General features: G+C 31.7%; 2 protein-coding genes across 3 annotated transcripts; both read left to right on the top strand.

The window, feature by feature from the left end:
- Positions 1-5,197: 5,197 nt before the first annotated feature.
- Positions 5,198-10,355, top strand: LOC148237063 (uncharacterized). Of its 2 annotated transcripts, none has more exons than XM_088183100.1 (3): positions 5,198-5,548; positions 9,111-9,332; positions 9,410-10,355. In XM_088183100.1, exons 1-3 carry the CDS (start codon positions 5,368-5,370, stop codon positions 10,009-10,011), a joined length of 1,005 nt encoding a protein of 334 aa, XP_088039226.1. In that variant the 5' UTR covers positions 5,198-5,367; the 3' UTR covers positions 10,012-10,355. The 2 variants fall into 2 exon arrangements, with proteins under 2 accessions (XP_088039226.1, XP_088039227.1); XM_088183101.1 differs by having other exon boundaries at positions 5,206-5,552.
- Positions 10,356-12,168: 1,813 nt separating this feature from the next.
- Positions 12,169-13,105, top strand: LOC148237062 (mitochondrial import inner membrane translocase subunit Tim10 B-like). The gene is made up of 3 exons (XM_088182670.1): positions 12,169-12,271; positions 12,614-12,709; positions 12,790-13,105. Exons 1-3 carry the CDS (start codon positions 12,248-12,250, stop codon positions 12,919-12,921), a joined length of 252 nt encoding a protein of 83 aa, XP_088038796.1. The 5' UTR covers positions 12,169-12,247; the 3' UTR covers positions 12,922-13,105.
- The last annotated feature ends 14,559 nt before the right edge of the window (positions 13,106-27,664 follow it).

Below are 27,664 nucleotides of genomic sequence, written 5' to 3'. Positions count from 1 at the left end.
TTTTATTTACAATAATTTACAATTCGCAAATCATAGTTTATTAATAAAATTATGAAGATACTTTATTAATTATTATTTTGATATTTCAACTAGTTTATAAATCATATTTTTGCCGTAAAAATACACGAAACATATTATGAGAACTTTATATATGTATGTACATATAAGTTATAAGTATTCCCTTATCTTAAATGTTATGGCTGTTTTTTTCCAAAAACAGTGAACGACAAATCTAAAATTATTATCGTTTTTAATTATGCCAAGTAAGCATAATTTATGCATATAAAATAAAAAAGTCTGGTTGTTATCAATAGGTATTTTAACTGTGTTTTATCTAAAAAATAATGCTTTTTACTCTAATTAGAAAATATTCCAATTATAAGAAAATTGTTTATGAAAATTAATCAAATAAAACCAATTATAAATTCATTACTCGGGAGACAATAACAGTTAGGACATTAACAAGAAAACAATAGCGAATGAAATCGACAAGCGTTGCTCAAATATTGACTTTCATCGTGAATTTCAATGAATTCTTAATATTCTTAGTGGCTTTCAGCGAATTAATTAAATACGGAAATAAATTTAATGAAAGTTGATTGAAGTTTTTGTTTTTATTTTTAATGTATAATTTCTTTAATAATAATTAGTAATAAAAATTATATTCTTCTCTGTTTTTTATATTAGGATATATAAGTTTTCTGAAATTGGAATATTTATTCATTAAAGTTTTTTTTTATAATTGAATTTTGTAAGATGTCCTTTTTTCACCGATCCAATAGCTGAGACTTAGGGATGGGGTGGAAAATGTAGTTGGGGTAAAATTCCGGCGGCGACCATTAAGGAATCTTATACGTTCTAACCTTTCGCTGGACTAGGAAGATTGTATCTTTTAATTATTTTATTTCAAGCAAATTATTTCAGAAAAAGAAAAAAAATATCACCTAAATAACTACAAATATTTTAGAAAAAATCTTGTTTTGAAATTTTGAAGATTTGAACCTAGCACATAATTATTTAAATTTACATGAATTGTTTCGCGGGCTGCCAGTTGGACAGCGCTGCTTTTTTAGATTCTTTGACGATATTATAATAAAAATGTATAGCATATCACATCATATTTCTGGTACTAATCACTGACTTTTTCATATTCTCGTAAAATTCATATTCTGAAACTTTTTGTGTAGATGTTCCTTGTAAGGATACTTATAAAAGATTTATTTAAATTTTAGGACTGTATATTATAAAGACGTCTTTTTTGCAATGCAATTGCTGGAATCTGCTAAAATCGTGTAGTTCCGATTGCTAAAACATATAACGTTATTTGTTTTCAAACACTGGTTCAGGGATGTGTTTTTTATATTATTGACAATTTGTTTCAGCTGCTTTAAAACACCGTCCAAAGAGTCGTATAGAAGCTTTGTGTCTCAAAATCACTGCATGGTTGGACCAAATATGACGTTCGAAGTGGAACGGTTACTCTTCTTCGACTTAATGCTATCAACTTCAAAGTCTATGGGTCGTCTGTGTCAATTTGACGCGAGCTCCACTGAAGGCAAGTTCAAGGCTCGGTTCTTATGTAAGTAAATACATATTTTTCCACCTCCTTCTTCAACAATGAGTGATTTTGTCAAAGCTACAATCCGGTTTTTATCTTGCAAAATTGTTTTACCGTACTCGAATGCATTGCATACAAATATTTGCGAAAAACATGCAACAGTGATTTCCGCCAATTCTCATTATCTGTAATTTGTGATATGGTCAGTTATTAGGCTGTTTTAAGACATTTTTAAAAGCGTTAATTGCGCCGAAGACGAAATTTTAGCGTCATATTGCTAATCCATATTCATAGAAATTTCTTTCTGCGGTAAACTCAAACGCCGTTGTTTTTGTGCATGTATTGTTAAAACATAACGATTTAAAGTGGTCGCCATAAAATAATAAAACAAGTATCACTTTCTTATTAGAATATGCCTTTAGATTTAAAAAATATGAAGATTTTTAGCTATTAACACTTTTACCAACCGTGTATAGTGCACCTTTTTAAATTTACTCTTTGAATTTTCCTCTGAAGTAGCATTTATAGTTTTAAAACTGCATTGCAATTACATAGTTGTACAAGATCCATTGAATGGGTCATAAAAATCAATGATTTTGCATCCCTCGTATTCAAATTTAAGCGTCACAATAAAACACAATTATATTGAACGAACTCTAAGCCGTTGCCCAGCTTAAACAATACTTTAACGACTATTATATTCATATAAATTATTTATTAGATAAAAACAAATATTTCAGTTTCAGTAATATGGATGTTGATCTCTTCCCATTTTTCCGAATGCACGGCTAGAGAAAATGGCCGCTATCACTTTACTTCTATCAATCTGATCCACTCCATATTTCACCAATTGCATGGCCGTATTTTATTATTATAAAAATATAATAAAAAAGGTCAAATTACAAAAACATTTTATTATTAACTATTTACAATATTTACATTTATTTTGAAGAACATTCAAAATCATTTCGTAGAACTAGCGGGTAATATTTGGAAAAATCTTATAAATGCTATAACACACTTACTTTTTACGTTGGTCTTATTTAAAAATTATTATAATTACAGTTAAAATTACTTATAATTTATGAATTAATTATTAATAACATGTAAATTGCACTGCGGTTCTAAAAATCACAATTTTAATTAATGCTTAAAACTGCAATATACATTCTAATAAAGTTTTTAAATATATATAGATAATAAATTTTCATTTATTAAAAAGGGATCGCACAGGAATTTAATTGTATATTTTTAATGTTGGCATAGCAAAGGATTAAAAATATTTTTTACCTTATAGTCGAACGACTCGGTGATATTCTCATGGTAACCAAATATATTACTCTCTGCACCTCGTCGCTCTTCTATGCACACTTTGGTGAGTTACTATTATATTCTTTATTCTGTGGTTACCTTACAGTTGTTTTCGTCGCTGTGTTTCAGCGTTAAATTAAATTTGTACGAATATTTTTAAAAGATTTTTAACCATTGACCTTTTTATAATGCTGCATAAGTAAAGGCGGATTCATATCTAATATGCATACTTCATGGAAGGTTTTTAATAGGGGTAAGGGAATGACAAAAAATTATATATCAATTTTTTGCACTCGAACTCCATATTTGTGCTAAAATACTAAAAAAAGACACTCAGATAAGAAACCGTTCTATTTTTCTGACTCGAACCGAATATACTATTACTCTAACCAGCCGGCGGCTTTATCTTTGCTTTGATGATCTAAGAACCCGTTCCGATAAAAATAAATTACGCATGGAAATCAGCAAAACGATTTAGGTCTATTTTTTTCGATATTCCGAAAGGTTTTTTTTATATTGTTTTTGTAAAGTAGTAACAGCTGTTATTGACAATTGTCTCACGATTATTATTGACAGTCGAAGGAGTCTTAAATTTTTTGTTAAAACAATTGGAAAATATTAATTTTGAACTAAGCTCGAAATTTCAACGGACAATTAAAGAGAAATTATATAATTGAAGAAACCAGACACTGATGTCATTAATTAAATATTAGTAAAATCCAGATTCTTTCACCAGTCAAAAAAATAATGACTTCTATAGTTTTTCTTAAAAAACAGGAATATGTAAAATGGAAGGATAATATATTTGCCGATAATTTAGGCCTTTCACCGCGGCTGATATTCTTGCGCGGTATTTCGAAAGTTATTAACGTGGGGAGCTCATTCTTGAAATTCGCGTTAATGATTGTCACCAAATATGATCAATAAGGATAAACTAGACAATAGTGTTAAGGATGGGACCACACAAAGCCACGTAAGGATTCTCCGGTGCATTGAATGAATATTTCTTTGTTACGAAACGGTCACAGGAAACAATATATCACCGGAAGACAAAAAGCACCGTAAGACCACAACATTCCCGTTACACAATTCGACCTTGAAGATGTCCATTAAGTAAATGTCACTTTCTATAGGCGTATACATATTTCGTTGTTCTAAGAAGCGATTGGCTGGATGATTGCCGCATGATTGTGATTGGTCAACAAGCTTTGCAACCCTGAATACACAAGGCTAGTCTCCAATCAGGACTAGGCAGGCACCGGCAGATTCGGCCTGTCATGGAAGCTCACATCCTAAAAGGAACTCCAGCATACAAACACCGCAGCAAAAAGGGTTCAACCTCTGTTATACTGTCGCTGCCGCAGCAATCAGAACTTTGAGGATCTTCCACTGACATAATCCCTCCGCCAGCTTCTCTACCAACGCTGGGAGAATTACAATCTCACGCATCATAGTCTGTCGCAATATGTAATGTAGTCTAATAAAATTCTCTATGTTTTACTGGCTGCGAAATCCTACCTCTTAGGGTTAGAATCCCGAAATTAATATGTGGGGGACACATATTCATGCCATATTTTAAAAAATATTATGTTTTAATAAATTCATGTGATTTACAGCTTTAAATTATACTAAATAACATTTAAGTGCGCAATGAGTACTAGTGATTTTCTTGGTGACTTCTATAGAAACCATTCTCGGTGAAAGGGATTGCTCCATAAATTCTAAGGACCCTCGCGACTCCATTTAAATCATTAGAATCCATTGAAGAAATTAAAAAAATATTATTAACATAACAATAAGAGAAAGAAATTTCTTTCAGCCTTACAGAGAGTGTAAGAAAACCAACATGTTATGCAGAAAGAATTTATAATATTTTAATTGAATAAATTTATATCGGTAAAAACCGAGTAAAAAAGTAGGAATATATTCGAATACTTCATCTATTTTTTATTCAATATTCGAGTTGTTAAAACTACAAATAATTGAGAGCCCTAACTACTGAAGAATGCTGTGAACAATTCTTATATTCTCAAGAATTATAAGCTTTGGGTCAATATGTTAACTATGAGGAGCTGATCCGATTTATAACGATTATTTTTTATACTATATAATCATTATTTATTATATTGTCTAGCATTGTAACGCATCGGGGTTAACCTCTTATACATATATTTTATTTAAATGTGTATTTGACATATCAAGTCATATTATTAGTTAATGTTGAGACCGATACATGTATTTTGTACAGATTAGTTTTGAAGAAGTGAAAAGTTTTACAATCTGGTAACCCTAGTTATCGCCGCGAAAGTTTGCAAAAAGCTCCCGTCCGTCTTAGCGAGAGTGTGTGGGCTCCTTAGGTTCGCCAATAACGCGCCTTGGGCCGACGTCAACGCCGAAACGTCGGCCGGCGGGCGTTCAACGCGCGTCGGGTGGGGACTCGCCGACGCGCGTAGTCGGCGCCGTCTTATTGTCGCGCCAAGTCGTTCCTTCCCATCGCCATGTATCTCCACATCGACATCGAGCTTTTGATCGTCGAGGTTCAGAACCGGCCGCTGCTCTGGGACTCGTCTCATCCGCGCTTCAACGACAGGATCCACAAGAAAGAGTCGTGGCGAGAGTTGTGTCACGCGCTGGTCGACGGTTATGCGGAGAAGAGCTTCGAGGAGAGAGAATACATACGTGAGTTCGTATCGATTCTGACCGGCGTTGCATCACATCCGTGCGGACGCGAAGAAGCGGCCGCACTGAACGCGCACTTGCGCTTACGTAAACGGGCGCTATTCTACGTGCTAGCCGACCGGGCGCTTTGTTGTCCTGCGTTTGAACGTCGCGTACACAAACATTTGTGTACAATACGTTGACACATGCGCGCGTCTGCTACACATACGTTGACTTAACTTTCAGTTTATTTTATCAAAACATGAAACTACCGTGGTTCGCAACTTGGATTTATTTAATTATTATTTTTTTATATTTCTTTCATAATAGTTTTTAACTTATTATTATAAATAAGCACCGTTACCGTCGACACATTTTTCAGCCCAAGTCTTTCGTCATTTTGGAGGGAGAGGGCAGGGGGGGAATTTGCTCTTCTCCCCTTGAATTTGGCCAGAGAAAAATATGTCATTTAATTAAATACTTTGAATCTATATAAAAAGCTGAAATGACGTCCCTGGTTCTAAACCAGAAATAGTCGGGTTAACAAAAGATGATCTAAAAAAGTCTCGAATTAGGGTTCGCAATTACTCGTAGTTTTGAACTATTCGAATAGTGAATAAAATTTGATTAAGTATTCAATATATTCGTAATTTTTCCCAAATAATTAATTGCATGTAATTATTATTGAATTAAAAAATAATAATTATTATAATTAATCATTAATTACTTTCATAATCGTTTTGAATCGCGATGTTGGTTTTTAGGCGCTCAAATGTTTTGGGTTTGTCGGCGTAGACACGATAGCACAACCCCATAAAAAAAGAATGTCGTCAAATCGCTTGATCTTGGCGGCCAGTTGACGTCACCAAAACGTGAAATAATGCGACCTGAGAACATTTCACGCAAAACATTCTACGTTGCACCTGATGTGTGGCAAAGTTGTGCCATCTTGTTGGAACCACATGTCATCTACATCAATATCTTCGATTTCATGCCATTAATAATAATCGGTCATCATGCGCGCTTATAGCGCTCACCATTGACTGTTACAGTCCGACCTTCATCGTCTTCAAAAAAGTAAGACCGAATGACGCCGCCTGACCACAATGCGCACCAAACAGTCACTTTTTGGGCATGAAATAGTCTCTTGAATCACGTGAGGATTTTCCTCGTGCTAGACCTAGAGAGGTGGAAATGTTCCTCATCAGCGAAGGAAATTTTCTTTGAAAAATCAGCAACAACTTCCTGCTGCTTTAACACCCAATTTGCGTAAATTCTTCGCTGTCCATGGTGGCTAGGCTTCAGTTTATTTATTTTAGTAGAATAATTATAGGCAAAATTTTAATTTTCTTATAGCACTATTTTGAATAACCTAAAGTGATATTAATTTAAATTTACTTGTAAATCCCCAAACGCAAGAAATATGTACATGTGCATATGTTATACGACTATGCATACATGCATAATAAATGTTTAATCTAGTTCTATACTATAATATATTTTGAAACCTGTATTAAAAATTTTGACATTGGTAATTTTTTTATTATACAATCAATATGGCTATGAAAAAAAATTTTAGCTGAAAGTTAACCCAATTATTTTATATTATCACTTTTTGCAATTAGAGAATCATTTACAGTAACTGTGATATCAAAATTATCATTAAATATCATAAACATAGTTAGTTTTTATTTTCATTAATAGTTAATTTGTTTAATCTCATCCATTCACTAATATTGATCAAATCACTCGCAATGTTTTTTTACATATCTTTGTATGTTTTAGAGTTATATATTATCACTGTATCATCAGCATAAAGTTTAATCCTTCCCGTAAGTTTACATATGATTAAATCATTTATGTATAGATTAAATAATAAAGTACCTAAACTAGAACCCTGTGGAATTATACACGTCACCGCCTCACATTCGCTTTGTGTACCATTTATTTAAATTACTCGTTGTCAAATTGAGTATAATCTTCGCGTAAATTTCGATACGCAGTTCGCACAGAATTGTTATTTCTGTGGAACAATTGAACAATTTTAACGCGTTGAGCGGTGGTTAAGCGATCTGTTTCGTAAATGTTTGTTGCATACTAACATCTTACACTTTAAACACGCGTGATTATTGACAGCTGTGTGATTTACAGTGCTGTTAACATAATAAACTCGAATTGGATCTTCCTGCATATACCAGGCTTGGCCAACTTGCTCAGGATAGCGATCGATGTTATTTTCTTCTGATTCTCTGCGATCGACTTGTTTTAATTTTGGAATAAACAAATAATAAATTATTTTAATATTTTTATTACAACATTTATTACGTTATATTACAATATAAAATATACATAACTTAATAAATCATAAATTAATGATTTCGTCAAACAAATCTCGAAATCTATGCAACCAACACAATTAATAGAAAAGGTCTAAAAAAAGGCTTCTCAGATAAATATTATCCATTTTTATTTCCTACAAAATTTCTACAAGGTATGCTTGGATATGATTCCCTCGGGTCGCGTCGACGAATGAACTTCAAGAGATTTAACTGTTGAATTATTAATGTTAAACATTTTTAACAATGACTAACTTTCTGTTGGTCGTTATCGACTGAATAAGTACGCCCACGAACTTTTTCGTCTTCAAGGCACTTTAACAGTACCCACGCCAAAAGCGTTTATCGCGTGTTTGAAACTCTTAAATATGCCTAATTTTTTTTATTGATTTATTTTATCAAAATACAAACTCAAAAATCATTTAAAAAGTATATGCTACACAAATACGATAAGTTAACAATTTCATTGGAAAAAATTCAAGTTGAATTTAATATATGTGCACCACCGGCCGTTGTTTTCCCGTCGAGTGCCGCCAAGTTTTTGGTCATAATAAATACATAAATAGGTCCCTATGTCGCTAATCAGTCTATAAATGCTACAGTTGTTCGATGCCTACATCTCATTATCTCCGTCTCTCTCGACCACGGTGTCATTTTTGATAAAAATTCACAAATAAGTAGTGAAATGTGAGCCAGTGCGTATCGTTGTGCAAAATCCAAGAGTTACCTGAAATTAATCGTTTTTTACTTGCTTTGATTATATACTTAATAATAGTTTTAACAGTATTTTCATGTTTGATGTAGAATATGTTACATGGTACATTTTATTATATTTTTATGGTTATATGAGTATATCTTAAACTAATATAAAGCTAATTCTTAGATTAGGAAAATATAAAAATCACTACAGAAATGCTCATAATTTTTTCTACACAAATAATATTTTTGTAATATTAATAAAAAAAATCTACTACTGTAAGGTTTTTACTACTGTATGTAATAATTTTTTATTTTTAGAAAAACACAAGTATTATTAATAAATAATTAAAGTCAGAACAATTCAACAAAACATAATACTTATTGTAATATAATAAAAGACAGATATATAGTGTGAAATTTAGACAAGAGGGGCATAAAACTAGAATATCTACTTTTTCTCCAAAAATGTTTTTATAATGAATTTTATAAATATGCTATTAGTTATTACAAAAATTCATATTTTCATATATTATGTTATTTATTTTCAGTAATTCATGTTATGGGAAGATGGAAAAGTGTACGAGATAACTTTGTACGAAGCATTAAAAAGAATTGCCTTAAACCCCGCTATGTTCATATGCATTTATTAGAGTTCTTAAAAAAAGGACTAGGATACGAAAATTCTATAACTTCATGTGACGACACATCTCGAGTAAAAACTGAATATGATGACACTAAAACTTTACCTGCCGATGATATAAACACAGAGGGTAAGAATTTTTTTTATGTATTATTTGCTAAATATATGTATAAATAGAATCGAATCTATAATCATTTGTTGTTACAGACGCTGGACCTAGCACTCACACGATCCATCAACAGTCTTCCAGTAGAAAACGCAAAAGAACAACGACACTCGAAGACAAATTTATCGAATATATGGAATCCAATAAGCACATGGAAGACGACGAAGACAGCGCCTTTTTCAAATCACTTTTGCCTTCTGTTCGAACGTTAGACTTTGAACAAAAGTTTCAATTTAGGATGCATGTCATGCACGCTCTGCAAATTGTAAAGACGAAATTGCCCGATATTGTACAACCAGGTCCTCAATTTAAATTTATTTATAAGTATCCGCCCATGGTGCCGCCAACAACAAATTATCCGTTTTATATGCAGCCCACATTCCCACTACATCCTAGTTTTGCTCACTCGCTTTTGCAGCAATATCAGAATATTCCGTTCAATTTAAACGCTTTTCGGCAAACATCGTCGCCTCAGTCGGATTCAAACGATTCAGACGACAGCGGAGAAGATTCAAAGTTTGACAACGACGACAATAGGTTCAACTTAGAAGACTTTAGGTTTAATGATACGAATAAGGGGTTTCATATGAGCGATTCGGGAATCGCTCCAAGTGAATCCAGTCCAAGGAGAGAAGAATCTTAATTTTATTTTATAAATACGTCCTCATTTTACAAAAATTATCCTAACATGACATTTTTAACATTCCATAAGAGTTGAAAGCTTTTAACGATAAAAAGAAGGTAGAATCTTTTACTATTGTATTTTACCCTATTCGGATTGAAATCCTATACGTAAAAATATGGAATGAGTCCATACAATGTGACATTAAATTGTAGATATTTATATTTTTACTTATAATCATTATTGTACATGACATTAGTTTTAAGTTGCTTTTTTCTAGTCATTCGTTTATAACAAATTGACTATGTTATTGTACATACATGAAAATTGTAAGTTTTATAATAAAATTTTATATAAACAAACAACTTTTCTCTTTTATGTTAAAAACTGATAAACATAAAATTGCTATGACTGTCGGTTTTGTTTTTAGTTAGAATTATCTCAACGAATCTATATACTAAGTGAAAATTAAAAAACATTTATTGTATAATGCTAGACTTACTACTATTTTATATGTTTACAGTGAATTATTTATTAAGAAAGCCTGTAATTTTTGTTTTGTTTTAACAATGTTTGTATATCAGTATGACTTTTTCATAGAGCTATTATAATATATTCATTTTGCCATTGCTCGTTGTACTACAATAACATGTCGGTGCCACTTTAGCGTGCGGTCTACCGTTAACTTTATACTTTAGCGTGCGATCTACGTTTACATCTGTGGTCTACAATAATTTTTCTTAAGAAGGACATACCTACACAACCGAAGATCTATTATAGAAACGACTATGTACAGGCTGTACGCTTCAAATCCATAATGTAAACTAACTATAGTTTTTGTAGTTTCATTAGATCAAGTTAGGTTTGGTTAATTCGTTTAGGTTAGGTTTGGGTTTGAGCAGCAAATGGACGTTTTGCAACCGTCAAATTGAGTTTCATAGCCATTTTAGAGCAATCAGTTAAATTTTTAGTAACGGTAGATTGCACGCTAAATTGGCACAAACAGTCTATAAAAATCAGTAATTAAATCTTCTGTTGTAAACTAACAGGTGCAAAGCCCAATGCGTTACAAAGGGGTAAATTTGTAGTAAATGGGTAAGTCAATCAGATGTAATGAATATCTGCAAGAATGATAGTTTACCAGTATAGTACTATTTTTTTGGACATCCATTCTGGTAAGTCGTGAGACGTATTCAGAACACTTTTTTTAAGAATTTCAAAGTCAAAATAATTTTTTTTTTTAAAAATGAGTAATCTGAGTTTTATTTTACACTCGAACAAAAATATTCGAGATAATTTTTTTAGCTCCTGCAGCATCCTTAAATGAACAAAATTTGTGAAATGACCATTTTTGTCCCCCTTTGATATGATGGTGACGGGTGGCAATTATACACAGATTGAGCTGCTGCAGTAGTATTTTATTGAAATATAGTTACATATTTGAATACAAAAATTTATGGACGGTGCACGAGGCCGCAACGGCGTTGCAAGCCCGTTAAAGTTTGCCAAGAGAGCGTGCCTACGTTACATCAGAGGCCCTCACAATATTTTCAAAATCTGGACACCTTATACTATATAGAAGTCAGTGCTATGGTGTGACAAATGCAATTATAGTTTCTACTTCACTTTTATCTTCATATTATTTTTTCAGATTATAACAACCAACAATTTCAGCATCATCCATTAATTGAAAACCATATTATTTAAGTCACGTTCCAACCACTCCTTGATATTTTCTTTATCAGAATTTTAAAACCCCTTAAAGTTGTACATTAATTCACATTTTTTAAATCAGTTAGCCTCGGGTTTTTCAGAATCAATATTTTCTAAATATTATTTTTGCAAGATCGAACTAGTTTCATTGGCTATAATTAGACCAATATTTCGGATATTTCATGTATAGAATTTTAGGAAGGCCGATACAGTTAAACTTGGAGCTACACAAGCAATAACAAAGAGAGCGGCAGCGGTGGTTTTATTCGATTGTCCATATTGACCAAATTGACCAGTCGACATAATTTATTTTTTGTTTCAAAGAGGAGAATTATATTATATTTATTATTTCTTTCATTTATTTACATAGTACAAAAATAAAATATTTATAGATTTATTTAATTTGTTTTTAATTTTTTATCATAATCAGTAAGATTGATATTTACGAAAATCAACTAATATTTTGACATATCAAATATTTATACTGGCAACACTGTTTCGTTAAATTGACTTTTGACGTAAAGTTTGAGGTTATAATCAAGACATGGACAGTACAGGAATAAGAAATGTAGGAAACCACAATATTAATGAATGTATAAATATATACATATATGTATAAAATACTCAAATATAAAATTATATGAACAATATCTTTTAATTATATATATTTTTATAAACTTGATCAATATCACAAACACTTGCTAAAATATTTTTGTATCAATATATATTCACCATTTAATAAATTAAATTAATCATGAGTAATCAATATAATGGTTAACATAACCTCAAAACATAATTTTATTCGATTTAACACACTTTTTGTTTGTTTTCATTTACATGTGCATATCTAAAGCATTTTCATTATACAATTTGTGTTCATATATTAAACATGTATTTCTTATCATTTCAGTTTAAAGACTTTATGTTGTTATATAACGTAACAACTGAAACATGTTTCAATCACTGTGTAAACAATTTCAATTCAAGAAATTTATACGAAGATGAAGTAAGATAATCTATTCTACTCTATGTAACTAAAAATTGGTTGTAAGTCAAATTTAAATTTGATATTATTTTTTGTTGCAGTTAAAATGTGCTGATTCTTGTGCCGGAAAATATGTTAATTTTCTCAATAAAGCATTAGGTTGCTATATAAACACTCAACAAGACATCGTAGCACAAAGAATAGCCGAGGCGGAAAAAATGGCACAAACGTGATTTTATATGTAACGTTCGATAAGCCTTTGTGTTAGTTTACGTTTAATTTATTACAATAGATTGAATATAGGTTCTTGTGTAAGTTATATTATAGTGAATATATTTTATATTACAACTGTTATACTTACGTATGTATATGATTAATAAATTCTATTAAAATAGGTTCAATAAATTTTAGCTTAGATTTTAAGTGTTTGCTTTAAGTAATTCACTTTAAATAGGCGAAGGCAAGAGCTATAATTACTATTATTTTATCTTAATTAGTTTTGTAGAGTGTTTTTACACAATTTCCCGGAAGAAAGCGTCAATCGAATGAAAAGTGCTTTGCCAAACAAGGCATGTAAAAATCCCCATAGTCAAATAACCGAGAGCATCTAAACTAACAGGTCAAACAATACTCTTTGTCTTTCTTAATATTGCTATAATTATCTTTTGTCACCATCGGTATGTGATCACAATGGTATCTCTAATAAAGGAGTAACCCGGAAGAAATTTTATATGCAAAGTTTAACAGTATGATTGCTGGTATAAATAAGCATTTTTCTCCATTAATCCAAGCTACTAAGAAGAAGCCTATAAAAGACTTGACACTTGCTTATATAACTTAACACTCAGATATTCAAAGGGAGCGAGCTACGAGTCAACCTGCGGAAGTTAGAGAGACTCACTTACGTGGTAACTATATTAAATAAAGGCCTAAGTTAACTACCATGAAGAATTCTTGTTCAACCTTTCAGGTATAAATGTATTAATATTTAATAATGTATAAATTGAAACGTCGTGATTTTTATTATTAAGCTTCAATAATGTTACACCTTCCTCACATTCAATTTTGTGAAAATGTGTCTTTTTAACGTCTTAACATTATTTTTGTAAATATTTCACTAAGCTTATTTTTAGCTTTTTCTAGATAGTAAGATAATGCGGTTTCTCGAACTGTAAGTCCTTCCTATCGGGTCATTAATGATCCTTCCTTCCCGTCGGTGACGATGGTCCACTGTCAGACCTCAACCTGAGAGACAACTGTTGGTTTTTCTGGTCCGTAGCTAATGATGGTCTCCCGGTATCACTATCTTTTGTTGAAGATGGGACCAAAAGATAAGTAGGACTTCAATATTTTAGATTGGTAGATATTACTCATTGTTGAAGCAAATATAGAAGACTGAATCAGTGCTATATTTATATAATTTTAACAAATATCAAGTATCTACCTAAATTATTATTTAAACTTGAAATTCACAGCAGAATGTTAAAAAATATTTTAAATTTTAAAAATAAGTTTTTACTGAAACAATTAAAAAAATATCTAAAATTAAAAACATTTAATTCAATACTTGTCTAATTTTGTAAATATTATGTGATATAAAAATATTTGTATTATTACACAATAATTATTACAAATCATAAAAAGCTTTCGTTATGAACACATAGATGCTATCTTTGAACTACAGATATGTATATATAAATATAATATTATTTTTAGACTATTAATAAATAAATAGTGTATTTAACTACTTATCATTTAACAATTAAAATATAATATCAAACTTAAATTTTTATTTTCAAAATATTTTTAGATATCATTTAAGGTTTGTTTGTTACAAAAGTTCCGATCATATTTATTACCAAAGCTTGCCACGAGCCACTTACGGGGCTCAGTCACATCACGGTCATATTGCCAATAGCCACATTTGGGGCTCTCACAAGACTATCTAGTTATATAGATTTATCTATGAAGAAATGTACTTTAACAGCTTTTTTATAAAAGTTAAAATGTAATTTTTAATAACAATTAATAATTAGGTCAGAGTTTGTTTTTTCAAAGATATTTTTCATATATTTTTCTTTTAATTATAAAAATAAGTGGCATTGGGGTGACGTATTACAAAAAGTAACTTTGAAACATAAACAGTTAAGAGAACATATGACCTACCTGCCCCCCCCCCCCAATGCCCTCTCTGTTTAGAATCCACGTCAAAAGCAATAAAATAGTGCCATCGCAGTGGAAACGCTCGATTGTCTAGCGCTCATATTAACTTTTTGCAACAATATTAAGACCTACAATAAGTGAGAATCGAATGAAACATCTAAGCCCAATTTTGATAAACAGGAGAGCGTAAAAAACAATTATCCTTTCTCGGAAGTCAAAAATCCACGTCAAAAGCAATAAAATCGTTCCGTGAGCGTTCCCACTGCAACGGCGCCGAGACGATTTTATTGCTTTTGACTTCTGAAAATAGATAATTGTTTTTGCACCCTCCTATTGACCAAAATTCGGTTTGAATACACTTTAACCAATACTCTCATATCAGAAGCACGTAGTAATATCGGTAAGGATAGCAAGTATATGCTTAAAATATTGTGTAATATCAAAGTGCAGACAAACTATGGAGCAGTATGCAAGATGTGACGTCTGACTATACCTGCAGCATATTTTCCCTGATAGTTGGCTTACTTTTTATTTTGGTTACCTAATAAAAGTTCTAAAACTCATTAGGTCAAGTTGCGTTTGTTTAATTCGTGTAAGTTAGGTTTGGGTTTGAACAGAAAATGTATGTTTCGCAACTCTTAATTGAGTTTCATAGATATTTTAGAACAACATATAATTTCACTAGCGGTTATCAGTCAAATTATATTTTCGTAAAGACCCAAGTTTAAATTTTAGGACGTTTGCTATTCACAATATTTGTGAGTGATTTTCTAACTAAACCTCACAGAAAATATATCACTGCTTTATTCGTCGACTTCAAAACAGAATAAAAATGATTCGATAAATGGTTAAGCACTACAAATCCTACTAAAAGTGTCTTAGAAAAAAGAAAGACCTTCGCTGTCGATAAATTAGTAAATATATGCCAAAGTATCTAGGTTTTAGTACTTAGATTCTAAACTTTCGCGAAAATCTCATATAAATAAACCAATTCTAAAAACTAAAGCAGTGCAAAATTATACTCTTTTTTGTTTCAGTATTAAAATAAATACCAAAAACAAATTACTTATCTTTAAATCTATAACAAGACCTGCAAATTTCGTAAACTTCCCCGGTTTGGGAATACGTAATTAATACTTGTAAATACTCAATAAAACTTCAGTCACAACAAAATATTTCGTTAAGTGCGTCTAATGCTCCATGGTTTGTCCGCAATTTGATATTACACCTGAAAAATGGAAAATAAGGAAGGGAAAAAAACATGATTTTTGTCAATACAAACATCCAGCAAAAATAGATAAGTATGTAAGAGACAATAGTCTAGGAGCTTAGACACTATATATAAACTAAATACGCTCTTGGTAGATAGGAACAGATAGCGTCTGTGCTTGTGAATAGTCATGAAAAATGCACACTGCTCCGATTCGAGCATGAATGTGGTACATCTGCACCTCCCAGACCCCCTCCAAAGGCTTTCTGGGACGACGTAGCAGTGTGTGACAGGCCGTAGTACTACGTTGTATCCCACCACCACCACCACCAGCGTTCCTGGTAACCGGGCTATTGATTCGGGTCGGCCGGGTGCAGGGGGCCGGTCGATATGCGCCGCTGCACCGCGCCGTCCCGGGACACCCGGGACACCCAAACAATCCGTTATGCAAGCGCACCGACCTACTTTCAGGCTTAGGCTCCTCCCTCTGCGCTGCAAAGCTTCAATTGGGAAGTGCACAGTTGTAAAATAGTGGGAGTATACTATATAACGCCACTTCATAAAAACATGGCTTTCGAGACTATACAGAGATATAAAAATAAATTGTGAACTTATCAGCCCTCTACTGAAAATCACAAGAACAACTTAACTAATTATCTTACTACAGCAGTGATCAACAACATAATTTAGACGGATTAAGAGCATTATAAATGGTTTGAATGAGCTTTATACTTAACAGTATTTATTTATTTTATTAATAGCTAATTGTTTATATACTAAACAAATTTATTGATAGCATACATACACATAAAACAATGGTGTTCCTTTATTGTATTGAAGAAACCTGCTACATTTTTATGTTTTTGGATTGTCATGGGAATATTATTATACAAATTTACACCTCCATACATTATTCCCCTGGCCGTACTCGTTTTTTTGTGCCTAATTATCTCTAATTCTAGTACTAATTCTATGTAGATCTTTATTTATTATTAAATACTTATTAAAATATTATTTTCTAACTTATATATAAATACTAAAACATGAATATTTAATATTTCTAACATCCAACCTTTTATCACTGCTCAAATGACAACCATAAGATGACGTGACGACATGAATGCCGCTAAGATGCGGGTGTCTGCTCCTAGTTTTGCTGCAAACCAATAATATGTGTGATGAAATATTTTTTTAATATAACGACTATTTTGCATTAAGAAAAAAATTGTGGCTTAAAATTAAACTAAATCGTTAACCTATGTCAATATGCAAACTTGTGTAATATTATATGTGTATAATGCATGAATTCTATTTTTACGTTTGAAACATGCTCGACGTGTATTACTAACCATGTAAAAGTACTGCGGCACGAAAAGAGTTAACGACATGCATATGAACAAAGCGCTGGTCAATTTGATTCGTATTTAAAATTAAGGGCTAAATAATACTTAATCTTCCTAATTATTTATTAAACCATGATAAATTTAAAATTTAATTAAAAAGCTTCGTGGAAATTCTATTTTATTTTTGAGATTTTCCGGGAAATTTCTATCTCGAATCGAGTAAAATATTTTTCAATTCTCAGAAATTAGCGATTTTATAATAACTTTTAATTACCATGTTTAAGAGATATTAAAGTCAATATTGTTCCTTTTCCATTGAAAAATACTATTTATAATAAAGTTATTATTAACTTTTAATGAAAAAGTTAAATATAATTTATTTATTATATTATAAATATACATATTTAGACAGTCTATGGTATAAAATATAAAACAAATCTGGATTTTCATACTGATTTTTCATTGGGGAAGCAGGAGGCTTTTCTTAATAAAATAATATTTTTTTCAGACGCTGTAAAAAATTGTAAATTACTGGAATATATTTAAGGGCGAGTTTAAAAATACGTCTACGTCGTAGTATGAATTTCATTAGCTCTTTTGCACATATGTACGAGTCATTGTATCGATTTTCGATACGATGACGTCAAAATAGCTGTGACGCATTTCTTGGGGACGATCGATGAAAGACGCACAATGCTTCAGCTGTGATTAGTAAAAATGTGACGTAAAACATGTGATTTTGTGACGGCGCAATAAAGTAGCTTCTAGATTTAATACCGATGTTTTGACGCAATTTAATAAAAAAAACACTTATATTGTAAAATAAATAAACAAATATAGTATATATAATTTATCTCTTTAAATGTATCTATATATAATCAAAACATACATGTTAAATGTAACATAAACATAAACATAACATAAAAAAGTACGTATTTCTTAATGCACGAATATTTCTTTATTCCATTGAGAAAAACAGTTATATTTTTATTTTTGCGGATTGTCCTAGGAATATTATTATATAAGCTCACACCCCCGTACAATATTCCCCTGGCCGTACCCGTTTTCTCATAGCTATCTATCCTTATTATCTGTATTTCTAGTATTAAATCTATGAACATCTATATTTAGGATGGTTAACTTTTGATTTGATTGGTAGTCTTCGCTAGTTTATTTGATAGTTAATTTTTTTGCAGGAAAGAACTTTTCTCATTTATTTTTTAGATAGCATTAAATAATTTAAGAACGTTGCTTTTGATTAAAAATGAACAATCATTGTTTCACGATTTTTTAAATATCTATAAACAGTTTAGTGTTATTAAGATGTTCTTCTTTATTGCTGGCAATATACACATAAACATGTACCTGTATACTTTAACACCTGCCTCACAAAAATCACTGGATGCATACCCCAAATGGAAAAAAAAGTGCAGCTTGCACCTCAGGTGGAGTCACATATTTATTTTTTCATTTTAGCAGATGCTAAGCAAGGCTTCGCGTGTTTCTTGTTAACGATAATATTTTTTGCGAATTTCTCGGAGAGCAAAACAAACGTTTGTTGACCGACAAAGTTTCACTTTAGTCGTTCATATAAACGCCCACCATACTTGGGCAACAAATCCAGATTTGTCTTCTGCGAATCGCCATTTTCCTTTCGACGCTACCGAGAAACGTTGATAAAAATAGACGTTCATTGAAAACTGATGTAATTGCTTGTTGTTAGTCATTGAGTCGTACACGAGAGTTTACTTACATAAATTAAATATGTAAAAAAAACAACGGCTAAAGCGGTATTTCAATGAATTTTAATCTCGCAACGATTCCGTGAGCTTCGTTAAACTGGCACTGAAAAACGAGGACAGACAGTGGCCTATATTTCCTTCAAACATTGATCGCATATTTTAACCCATAAAAGTCAAAAGTATTCTATCATTTATGATTGTCGTACATAATTAAGTAAAAATACCCTGATAACATTATTTTTTTATGAGTCATAGTTTGACATATGAAAGTGGGTCTTCCCCATGAAAGTTGCAATATCATTCTCGGAAAAATCTTTCGTAAGTTTTTCTTAGAATATAGTATTTATGAATAGCCATTATAGATTTAATTTTTTCGTGTAAGTATATATATTGTAAATTAAATGTAATATTACAAAGTTTTTTATAGTTCAAACCAGATACAAAAATCAGTCAGCTAATATTATATTGTTCATAGCATATAAATAATAGCATTGTCTTAAACAGAAAATAATACTACTTTCACTTCCATAAATTAGAGGGTGTCTTTATTGCAGTATTAAAAGAAAAACTTTTTTTGTAAATCATACTCGTAATTAATTATTTAATATTATTTATTATAAATCAAGTAAAATCAAAAATCGTGGGCAAGTGATGTGACTGCAATTATTTGGCTGCGACGTAAATTGTTAAACGCAAGAATCGAGTTTGAACGTTTGTTTATAGTGAAGCAATCAGAGCAAACAAGGGATTGATTTATATCATTCGCTGGAACGAAGCGACGAAATCGATACTGAAACAATACTGCACTGTTAACTTGTTGTTGTCTATTGGGACTCGTCATAGGGAAATGCGTCACAGATTGAGTGAAGCAATTAGAGTAAACAAGAGATTTTTATATCATTCAATCGATGGTGAGCTCGATATTGAAAACGGTATGGTACTTGTTACCTTATGGAATGTGTCACAGGTTGAATATGTATAAATATAGGAAGGAAATAAAGAGACAGTACTTGATCCTGAACTCAGAGAGAAAGATCAGAGCCAATACAAAAGTCTACTTATTTAACGAATCCAGCCGATTCCTCCTCCCGGTCCCTAACACTACTAAGTAAGTTGTTAATTTGTAAATACGACGATTAAGGCCAAGAAAATATGTAAACGCCCAAAAAGCGCGCGGTTAGAATCGGCATTAACCTTTTTCTGATGAATGTTAAAATGACGCTTTTGATTAGTAATTACCACATACATAATTTATTAAAATGATCGTCGATTCGAAAGTATTTTTTGAGTGAGTAGTGGCAGGTGGTGTGACTAAGTGACACATCTTTTATAATCGCCGTTTGAAGAAGCTTTGACAAATATGAGACGAAACCAATTAAAGACCTCAAAAAATCTTTCGGCTATGTGACTTCGCAGTCAGTAAGACGCATGTGGAAACTAGTGAGAGTTTTATTAGATTATATTACATATTTCGATAGACTAGGATGGGTGAGATCGTTATTCTCCGAGCGGTGGTGGAGAAGCTGGCGGAGAAGTGATGTCAGTGGATGATCCTCAGAGTTGGTGTGGCAGCGACATTATTGCAAAAATTGATCCCTCTATGCTGGCGGTGCTCGTATGGTGGAGTCCCTCTCAGGATGTGAACGTCCATGACTTATATTGTCCGCGGGCGAGCCGAATCTGCCTTGTCCTCATTAGAGACCAGCCTTATAGCTGCGAAGCTTGCTGACCATTCACAATCATGCAGCGATCATCCAACCAATCATTTCACTCGCTTCTTAGAAAAACTAAATATGTATACGCCTTTAGAAAGTGACATTTGTTTGATGTACCCATTAATGATGAACTTTTACAATGGTGAAGAACAAAAGATATCACCAAATGTACAAATTTAAAATCTACCGTTACGCTGTTAAACGCCAAAGATTAGTCAAAGTATCAAAGATTGAAAGAGATGTTAAATTTAATTGCAATTCTCATTAGTATATAAGCTAGAATACTACCGACCAGATTTCCACCTGAATTTATTCGAAACTATTACTTCGCTTCTTCCTTGAATAATTCAGATAAGCTCGTACCAAGCGGAGCTACGCAGAATCAACTGAGAAAAACTGCTGCTTTCACTTTGAATGTCCGATCTGGACCAGCCAAGAAGCTAACCGAAATTTCCAAAAGTTAAAATCGATCTTTGATACGACTAGAAGGCTATCATGATGCGGCATATTGTTGTGATATTATTTTGAGACAAATATAGATCTGTTCAACGGAAAACAAATTTCCCATATGAGTCATGGCTTGGCACACTGACAAGACAAACGTCCTTGCCTGGCAGAGGAAAAGGTAATTCCATGAACTCCGAAGGGCATGCCCTCAAAACTAATCTCCCGTCTAATGACATAACGTCGTTAATGTCGTATCAGGCAGACTGAAAGCGATCGATGCGATACGAGGAAATCCCCAAAGCCCTACTTTCATAACAAGCCGCCTCGTGACGTATAAACGCGAATCAAGGACGGTTGATATTTTTAAATATACCAAAGACTAATGGCTAATTCGATAGCGGGTATTATAATAAAGCAAAAGGCTGAGTCACTTTAAAAATTTAACTGAAAATAATAACTGGGTCACGTGACACTGCAGGAAAAGTTTGATTGGTTTTGACCGAAAAACAACGTTAATATTTAACACAAGTCTAAACACTTCATACAATATGTTATAAACGTTTATTTATGAATTATTAATGGTCGTTTGTGGCGCTAATCTAGCGAGATGACACTAATTGTTAAATCTGGTTTTTACCAGTGATTGTCCTGTTTGTTCGTTAGCAATATTGTTAATGGGCAAACTGTTAATAGACGTAAATTTATGACTTAACCAGCAAGTCATGATTTAGCAACGTGTTTCGGTATTTATTTCAGTGTTTTCTGAAGAGAAATCGTGGAGTTTTTTTTGACAAAAAAAAAAATTATATGTATAAAGTACTACAACCTATATGTAAATATCCAATTTTATTTTAAATCGCGTATTAGTTTTACCTCTATATTGTATTTAGACAAAATGTTCATAACTTTTAATTTGATATGAATTATCATTATTTAAGGTGTTTGTTATTGTTTATGATATATTAAAATGCATACCACTTAATGCATAGATTAAAATTATGATGTCTTAAATTATTTTTATTGCTATTTAAATACTACGGTAGATATTTTTAATAGAATTTGTATATGTTTAAGATTAAAATACAGGAAAATACATACATTTATATTAGGTACAAGTTGCTGATTTATAACCATTTTCTAGTTTACAACAAGAAATGTTTTTATAATATTTATTCCTAAGATTGTAACATGTATAATATAATAAGATGCTGATTTAAAGTCCTATAACACATATGTAAACTATCTCTAACATATTTTTTTTTGCTATTAATTATTTTAATAAATGGCTAAATTTATTAATTAAATCGACTAATCGACAAAAACTTTTTTTGTAAAAATCTATCAGAGAATTAAACTTTGTGGCAAAATTAATTCTAGCGAATTAATTTATGTAGCTATAAGTCATTCGTAGCTGTGAATGAAAATATAATACACTACATATTCTACCAAAAATATAATTTTCGTCACTATGATTAAAAAAATCATTTTATAAAAATATACTACAGCAATTCATATTGAAAATATGAAAATGCATGATTTAAATCAATTAAATTTTTTTTTTTAAATACATATTTAATAAAATATGTATATATAAAAAAAGCATTTGTGTATTTATTCAAAACACAAGTGATATTTTTGCCAAAATTAAAAGAAAAACATGATAAGTGCATATTTAATTTTTTTTTGTTGCAGATAAAGACGTAATATTGTAAATAGCTACACGTCACACGTTACCGTAAATGAAGAATCGAAAATCGATTATTACAAAAATATTTTTTTAAAGCGATTTTACGTTGTATGTTTTATAATATACAACAGCATTATAACATTTAAAATAATCTTTTAGAAAGCAGATAAAAATACAGTATAAATTTTGATAAAAATACCATATCCTAAAAATAAATTAAGCCAGTGCATAATTTTACATACAAATCACGTTATTACATCTTTGTGGCAGAAAATCAAGTGAAATAATTCAAATAGCAACGCTTTTTATTAAAAAAATTATCAGTATAATAATTTTGTAAGTAGTTTTTATGCGATTTAAATAAAACTATTTTTTTAAAATCGTAACTAATAAAAAAAACAGTATTTCAAAGAGAAAATAATATTTTTTTGTTTCAGAAAATAAAATAAAATAATGAAAATAGCTACGCGTCACACGTAATCATAAATAGCTAGTACAACAACAAAAATATTATTTATTGATAGCATATTTCATTCCATACACCATTAACATATTTTTGTAAGTAAAGCGATTTTGACGTGAAAATTTTATGTCATATCATAATAATATAAAGAAATAAAACTAAGACGATGATAACTCATAAGCTCATGATTTTATATACAAAATCAGTTATTCAAAGAGACGATATAATGAAAATATCCACTACTACAAAAAAAAATGGATTACTACAAAAAAAAACATTATTATCTAATAATATTAGTAATGCTTTAAAACAGGACTCGTCAAACTTTTGTGGAGTACAGGAAGCTAAATAAAAGTGAGCTGAAACAAACTTTCATACGCATTGTAAGTTTTACATATAAGCACTATTAATATCTGCAGCAAAGGCTAACTTCTAAAGTCATTTAGTATTTGATAAATTTTTTTAGAAGAAACTGTGATTACTAAACAATGAAACTATGGAAAAGCAATGCAAAATATTCGTTTTCCATTTCTAATAAAAGAGAATCAAGGAATTGACGATGTCATACTTCACGAAAACGAATAAAGTTCACCACTGACAATAACTGGTTCAATAAAACATAATAGATTGACATGCTTTCCACAAAGTATCTTTTGCACTTCAGAACGTACTTTGTTACCGTTTTCGCAATTTTATTAAAAATATTTTCATATGTAGTTGCTCCATGCAGACTAATATGAAAGCAAATTATACTCCAAACAACAATGTGAGGTAAAGTAAACCAGTAACTAACTGTTAGCAAAAGGCTCTAAATATGGGTACTTATTTCTATAATTTTTACCTAACCCTTTATTTAAACAAAATATTCACCTTTTCGCAAAGTGCACTTGTTACAAATTACCATATGATATCTTTAAGAAAAACTGAAACAAGCAAGGGTGCCCATGGTGGAGTTTGGGAGCCTCTGGGTAAGTAAAAAAATATATAAAATTATTTGCTTTGCTATTTAATTGCCTATTGATGTAACTCGCAATGTGCACAACCCTTCTAGCCACTGTTCTCACCGAAAAACTGATAGATTACAATAAATATATTTTCTAAGATATATTTAAGCAAAGAAAAATTAACAACGGTGATGTGACGTAATGATGATATGTCAAAATTATATAGTTCGGCGGCGAATATCTAAAATTTAATTTATGGGTTTCAAAGAAAAATACGTGTCATAAAACGGTAGCAAGCATCTAAAACTTAATTTATGGGCTATAAAAAATATACGACGTCGATGATATGACATCAAAATTATCGGGAGCGTGTTCCGACAACACTATAAAAACAACAGCGTGATCTGTGATCAAAACACTCCCAGCACTAATAAGAACAAACTGTGAAATTTTCAGTGAAATCGGTTTCGTAGTTTTTGAGTTTAGAGTACACACACATACGAACATTATCTGATATCTATATAGATTTCTTTTGAAACGACGTCCCTGTGTAAGACAGACAGGTTTCAGATTTGTTTATAAAAAATACAAATTTTATATACTAATGGCAGGCGGTGACATTTGCCGACCCTTGAATTTGGTCAGAAAAATGCATTTAATGCAATATTATGAATCTTAAAAAATGACCACAGACTGGCCAACTTTTACCTCCCCCCTCCCAACCTCGGAAATAACTTAAAATACGTTCCTGGTCGTGCAGTATATTTTTATAGCGTAAAGTCTTACATTTTTAGTGCAAAGTATTAAAATTTATAGTGCCAATTATTTAAGTGGAAAGTGTCAAATTTATAGTGGAAACTATTAAATTTATAGTGCAATTAAGTCACACTCTCTCAAGACCACCTTCATGTTTTCCTTAATGTTTTGTTGATACAAAACTTTTTTGCAACAAGTAGACATTATATCACTAGCGGAGATGGAGAATTAGATTCTGCTTAACTCTCTTTCTCTCTCTTGGATAATGGTATTTTTGCTACAAATGCCCTTTTAGACACTATTACGGTGCATTTTCACCCTTCACATTTCAGAGTTTGCTGCCTTTGCTTTTGAACCGCTCGTATATTGATCGTCAAACACACATATACACACAGCGAGCTCACCGAACCAATGCTTCCTGGCGTAGAGGGTAGGGCGTAGCCGAGCGACGCGACGCCGGCGTCGCGACGCTTCCACACCCCCGAAGCCTTTGCACACACACATACACATACATAAGCAAATACAATGTGAGTGTATGTGTGCAGGTGCAAGCTGACCCAGTTGCCAGTGCCTGCGTACTGGCCCCGGCCCACATACGGCGGCGCGGATCGATCCGTCTACGCTGACGTAGACCCCGTAACGATTCGTCTGCGCCATGGCGTAGTACATACAATACATAGAGTGCTACGACGGGCGCACACACACAGTCGCAGCACGCCCACTACGCTGATTACTCATTCAATTCTACAACACGGCACGGCCTCTACGATAACCGAGGGCGTGCGCGTAGTACGGAGGCCCTTGCCGTAGCAGAGTACCTACGGCTCGTAGTACTATTGCATGGAGTGCATGGTGGGGTTGAATGCACGTTGTAAAGTGGGCGGTTGTAAAGTGTGAATAGATGCATATGATTTGATTTTTTACTTCTTGCATACGTAGCACATAGAAGTATTGGAGTCATCAGGAAAATTACCACAATTAAACTTTGGTAAAAATCAACTGTTTTTCTTTTATATTTCAAAACTAAATTAATATTATTATTATAAATGCAATTAATTGTACTAGAACACAAATATATTATAGATACGACCCGTACTCTTAGAAGATATATACTTTTTGGTATGTTTAAAAGGACGCAATTGAACCTTTTTAAATTTGAAAAAAGTTGATTTGCTCAAGTTATGTGAGAATTGATATATACACAAAACATATTTTAACTACAGCCACTGAAGACACAGTAATGAGAGGTTGAAGCACGGAAGACGTAGTGGCGCCGCCTCACGACTGGCTTTTTAAGAGGTCCTCATTTCGTGGACGCAGCTCGAAGAGATGCAGTCTCTTGTAGTGGGCCATTCAGTGATGGGCGAAGCATCGGGCCATCTGTAAGTTTTTAACATTTTATAAGGGCGAAGCCCCGGTGATGGCCTAATGTTCCAATGCCAAACCCTAGAACAGGTTTAAATGTTATAAATATTCTACTTATTTATCAGAAATAAATGAAAAGATTATTTTCATTTTCAATACTACATCACAACGAATAACAAGGAATTTTACTATACTATTTTTGTCAGTGATTATTTTATTAAAACAAATTCCACAAAAAAGTCAAGAAGCGCAGTGATAATTTCACGATTTTTGCTTAAGAACTAGCATTAATATTTTTGTTTCCTCGCATTATCTTTAGCTTGTGTACTATTTAAGCTTAGTTTTGTTCATAACTGGGTTGCTAAAGGGTTAACGAAATTGCCAATGTAATACATCTAACAAAAATAATAAAAATTAAAAGTTTGTGAATCATTAATGGGATTATTAAAAAAAAATCATTAGCGTTTATGTATTTTATTATAATTAACTAATAACGATATTTTACTTTGCTGGATTTATACAGAAAGGCTACTTTACTGCAAAGTTTTATTGCAGTTAGTTAAGTAGTATTTTCGCCGTTAGTTTTAAGTAGTAAAACGACAATTTTTACGACATACAAAGACATACGTGTATCATCGTAAAACTATTGAAATGTGAGAACTTGGTTCTTTTGGATGTTTGTTTTACTGAAGTTTGGTGCTGTCGCTTTTTAAACGAATACTATAATTCTATATATTGTAAATTATCTAAGTTTTCTGAATAATTAATATGTATAATAAATACATGTATATTATGAAGCTTTTTTATTTATTTAATACTTAAAGATTAAAGTATAATTGAGATTTCCCAATTAAAAGTTTCAATAACGAACAACTTTTATGAAGCTTTTTTATCGTTATTGTACCTATTAAAAACTAGTCCAAGAACTTTCCTGTCATACTTTGCATTATATAACACTTTATTATGCGCTAGAAAAGCTTCCACCGAGGGAGTAAAGGCACGATGCATTTCTATGCCCTCATTATTTTTATTATTATTTTATATTTTACTACGAATAATGTGTCGTTAAAATGGCTTTTTCGAATACTAATTGGAAATTTTGGTATTAGCAGCTATTTTACGTTAACGACTCAATTAATGG

Source organism: Plectrocnemia conspersa, unplaced genomic scaffold (assembly GCF_051122295.1).
Source record: "Plectrocnemia conspersa isolate PC_06_02 unplaced genomic scaffold, ASM5112229v1 ptg000003l, whole genome shotgun sequence".
Taxonomy (NCBI): Eukaryota; Metazoa; Arthropoda; class Insecta; order Trichoptera; family Polycentropodidae; genus Plectrocnemia; species Plectrocnemia conspersa.
This window is presented reverse-complemented; position numbering and strand designations above follow the sequence as displayed.

Coding starts and splice junctions, on each gene's coding strand:
- LOC148237063 (XM_088183100.1), top strand. CDS start 5,368: ATGTATCTCCACATCGACATCGAGCTTTTGATCGTCGAGGTTCAGAAC. Junction 5,549..9,110: donor CGAGGAGAGAGAATACATAC/GTGAGTTCGTAT, acceptor ATTTATTTTCAG/TAATTCATGTTATGGGAAGA. Junction 9,333..9,409: donor CGATGATATAAACACAGAGG/GTAAGAATTTTT, acceptor TTGTTGTTACAG/ACGCTGGACCTAGCACTCAC.
- LOC148237062 (XM_088182670.1), top strand. CDS start 12,248: ATGGACAGTACAGGAATAAGAAAT. Junction 12,272..12,613: donor ACAGTACAGGAATAAGAAAT/GTAGGAAACCAC, acceptor TTATCATTTCAG/TTTAAAGACTTTATGTTGTT. Junction 12,710..12,789: donor GAAATTTATACGAAGATGAA/GTAAGATAATCT, acceptor TTTTTGTTGCAG/TTAAAATGTGCTGATTCTTG.